General features: G+C 39.3%; 1 protein-coding gene across 2 annotated transcripts; it reads left to right on the forward strand.

The window, feature by feature from the left end:
* Positions 1-302: 302 nt before the first annotated feature.
* LOC120111651 (telomere-binding protein 1-like) lies at positions 303-3,057 on the forward strand. 2 transcript variants are annotated; one of them, XM_039129351.1, is made up of 9 exons: positions 303-360; positions 592-629; positions 725-802; positions 913-980; positions 1,092-1,658; positions 1,826-2,035; positions 2,129-2,191; positions 2,303-2,382; positions 2,757-3,057. In XM_039129351.1, exons 4-9 carry the CDS (start codon positions 941-943, stop codon positions 2,886-2,888), a joined length of 1,092 nt encoding a protein of 363 aa, XP_038985279.1. In that variant the 5' UTR covers positions 303-360; positions 592-629; positions 725-802; positions 913-940; the 3' UTR covers positions 2,889-3,057. The 2 variants fall into 2 exon arrangements, with proteins under 2 accessions (XP_038985279.1, XP_038985280.1); XM_039129352.1 differs by lacking the exon at positions 592-629 and having other exon boundaries at positions 322-360.
* The last annotated feature ends 631 nt before the right edge of the window (positions 3,058-3,688 follow it).

Below are 3,688 nucleotides of genomic sequence, written 5' to 3' on the forward strand. Positions count from 1 at the left end.
CAGAGGTTTGTAGTTTGAAGACAGAGATGGCACAGATAAAGCAGTCATATGAGACAAGGATAGAGGAGATGAGGCAGAGTCATATGACTGATATGGCTGAGTTGAAGCAAAGCCAAGAGTTGAAGATACAATCTTTGCAGGACCAGCTTGACCATATTTCATCCTTTTTGCAGAGATTTGCTCCTCCGGTACATAACTAAGTCTATTTGAATATTTTATGTAATTATAATGTATTCTTGTATGAGCGTGATGACTTTCGTATTTTTAGTTTCTAAAATATTTTTTTTTCTTGTAGGTTGATGATACTTCATCTACTCGTAGAGATGATGATGCCGACCCTTGATACATATTGTAGATTGTGTACGTAGGAATTTGACTTGTATGTTTTTAAAATTTTGGAGATTCCTTTGATTAATCTTGTATGATGATCATGAGATCTTTTTTGAGCAACATGATAAGTAGAATCTATCAAAACCTATGTGCCTTCTTCCGCTTTCCTTCATTGTTAGAATGGAATGCAACATCCATTCATTTGCTTTTCTAATTAATTGCTGTGAGTTCATTTTGAATCATATTTTATTCTATGAGCAGGTCACTTGACAGCTAGGAGTGATGTCTACAGCTTCGGGGTTGTCCTTCTTGAGCTCTTAACAGGACGCCGGTCTGTGGATAAGATATTCTATATTTTCTGATTGTTTCAATATCTTTTTTCTGAATGGAACAGGCATGGAGGCAGGGCTTATGCTTTGTGATTGCCAGCTTGTCCCAGGATCACTACAGATTGGCATTTATGGACGACTTTGTACGTACGGATCACTTGATACCATTTTCAAATTATTGATCATATTGTTTCTTGATGCATATTTAGATTGAACCTCACCCTATGTTCCCATATAACATGTTGCGTAACAGTTGAAACTACAGATGGTTTTTCTTGGCCATGACCGAGCACTTCTATAATTTTCGAAGTCCTGTGCATAGTAAGATGTATTAATGCATTGAATGTATCCAATTACATTGGTTTAATATTGTTTTCTTCAACATTTTACCATACACAGTTCTTGATGTCTGTTAACGTTTTTATTCTCCAGGCCATACAAATTCATCTGCATCTGCCTTTATAAAGTCTGATAACAAGGATGTTTTTGCTGGGGAGTCAATTATTAGGGGTGAATTCGGACATTCTCTTGGTACCAGTGCCACCGCCCAAAAATGCGGCGCTCAGAGGTGCTCTCCTGGTTCTGTGGAATCGTGTGTGTGTGAAGGAGATGGAATTAAGACTCCACTCCAAGCTGAACGGCGAATTACTGGGAATCTCATAGCCCGGAGTTCTCCAGATATGTACAGTTTGGAGGATCTGATGGATTTGGATGCCAAACCTCCTGCTTTGGTTAGTTCAGACAGCAGTGCTGAAGTGCCTCCTTGCAGAGATCATGTTCCGTATAATAGCTTTGTTCCCAAGTGTAGGGATGGAATGAAATTTTCTGTAGATAGAGATGATGACGAAAATTCCTCAGGGTGCACTAATTCTAGCACCATCACCAATAATGCCTGTAAGGCACCATGTATAGGAGACCGTAGGATAAAGAAGCTGTTGGCATCTAAGTACTGGAAAGCTGCTCCAACTATGTCGACGGATGGGGAGCTTTCCAACACTGGTACGAATTCTGTAATATTGGTATCTTAATTCATGATTTTATGTTAGTGCGTGCGTGTGTGATTGTACATATGTATGTGACATATAATTTTCTCTATCTCACACAAACACATACTTACGGGTGACTTGCCTCCATTGATTAGACTTTCTATGTTTTTCTCTTACCAGATGTAGAAATGAAGCCATTTTTCCGCAGCAGGAGAATGTCTTGCACACGTCAAAGAACTCAAAGGAGTTCATTCAAGAGGAGGAAGTTGTTCGAGCGCTGCTCGATGTCAGCATCTGATGGAGGGATCTTTCGTGAAGGTATATCTAACCCACCTGGAAAGGGTGGTATCAAAGTAGAAGCAAGTGATTCACCAGTAACTTTACATGGAGGTTGGTATCGTTTAAGCTACTTACACGTGCTACCTACCTTCCGACCTTTTTGGTAGTACTTTGAATTTTGAAATAATAACATAGCTTTTGCAGCGAATGGTGCATTATCCTCAGCAACAGGTCAAAAATCATCATGTGAATCAGGAGATTACCAAGGTATATAATAAGCAACCTGAAATAATGATGCCTGTTAAATCTTTGACTTGGTTCATTTTGTTTTGACCCTGATATGACAAGGTTCTGAGGTGTACTGTCCTTTTCTTTCAGTGAAACTTAGCATCAAGTCCTTCAAGGTGCCAGAACTTTTTGTTGAGATTCCTCAAAATGCTACTGTTGGTTCCTTGAAGGTACATGATCCCCTAATATCTTTTTATTTCATGTTCTGCTTTGTTACCAACATTATGCACATTCTTTATTTTATCTGTTCCATTTGGTACAGACCAAAGCCTTTGGAATCTCGCATTGACAGGATTTTTATATTTTTATTGTATTAAGCTGCCTGTATTAATGCAATAGAAATCGATAACCCGATAATCTTATAATTGTTTTACTATAGCTGACAGGTTAGCATGTGAATTTGTGAATGTTACGTTCGTGGAGATTACTTAATGTTTTATGACTCTTAGAACCCTACTTCCTCAAGGCTCATTGTAGTTTTGCAGCACACACTTTCTATTATTATATAATCTAACCCAATAAATGGTAATTTTTGTTGTTGCAGTCGCAAGAATTCTTTCAATATCTTTTAGAATGTTTAATGACAATACTCGCCCGAGCAAGGAGCAGAGCAGAGCTTAAGAAGACTCCGGTCTGTGGACAAGACTCGCCCGAGCAAGGAGCAGAGCTTGGTTGACTGGGCTCGCCCCAAGCTTAATGACAATATTGTAGAGATGATGATGCCGACCCTTGATACATATTGTAGATTGTGTACGTAGGAATTTGACTTGTATGTTTTTAGAATGTTTTGAAGTACAATGTAATCAAATATGATAATATGAATGTAATCAAAGTTCTTGTTTGTGACTCGTATTTTGTTATATATGTGATTCAGTGTATTTGTTTCTATTGTTTTGTTAGAATTTAATGTACACAGAGTACTTAAAAATTACTTTCATAAAATTTTTTAAAAAAAAAAAATTTAATGCCGACGCTTATAAGCGTCGGAAAAAGCAACCGGAACGTAAACTATTGGCACGCCTTTAACGACGCTTTTAAGCATCGGCCTAACACCATAGTAACCAACGTTCTCGCCGACGCTTATAAGCGTCGGAGTCTTAAAAAAAAACGACGCTTAAAAGCGTCGGGATAGATCAACGTTCTCGCCGACGCTTATAAGCGTCGGAGTCTTATAAAACAAACGACGCTTAAAAGCGTCGGGATAGACCACGTTCTCGCCGACGCTTATAAGCGTCGGAGTCTTATAAAACCAACGATGCTTAAAAGCGTCGGGATAGACCGACGACGCTTTTTTGACGCGTCGGGTTAAACCCGACCCACGCCCACCTGCCCGACGTCTGACCCACGCTTTGTGAAGCGTGGGCTGGGAATTCGCCGACGCTTATAAGCGTCGGTAGAGTCAAAAAAAACCGCCGGGAGTTATTCCTTCTTTTGTAGTGAAGAGACGTTCTTCCAAAATGGAGAAGCCCTAAAATC

This window comes from Phoenix dactylifera, chromosome 8 (assembly GCF_009389715.1).
Source record: "Phoenix dactylifera cultivar Barhee BC4 chromosome 8, palm_55x_up_171113_PBpolish2nd_filt_p, whole genome shotgun sequence".
Lineage (NCBI taxonomy): Eukaryota > Viridiplantae > Streptophyta > Magnoliopsida > Arecales > Arecaceae > Phoenix > Phoenix dactylifera.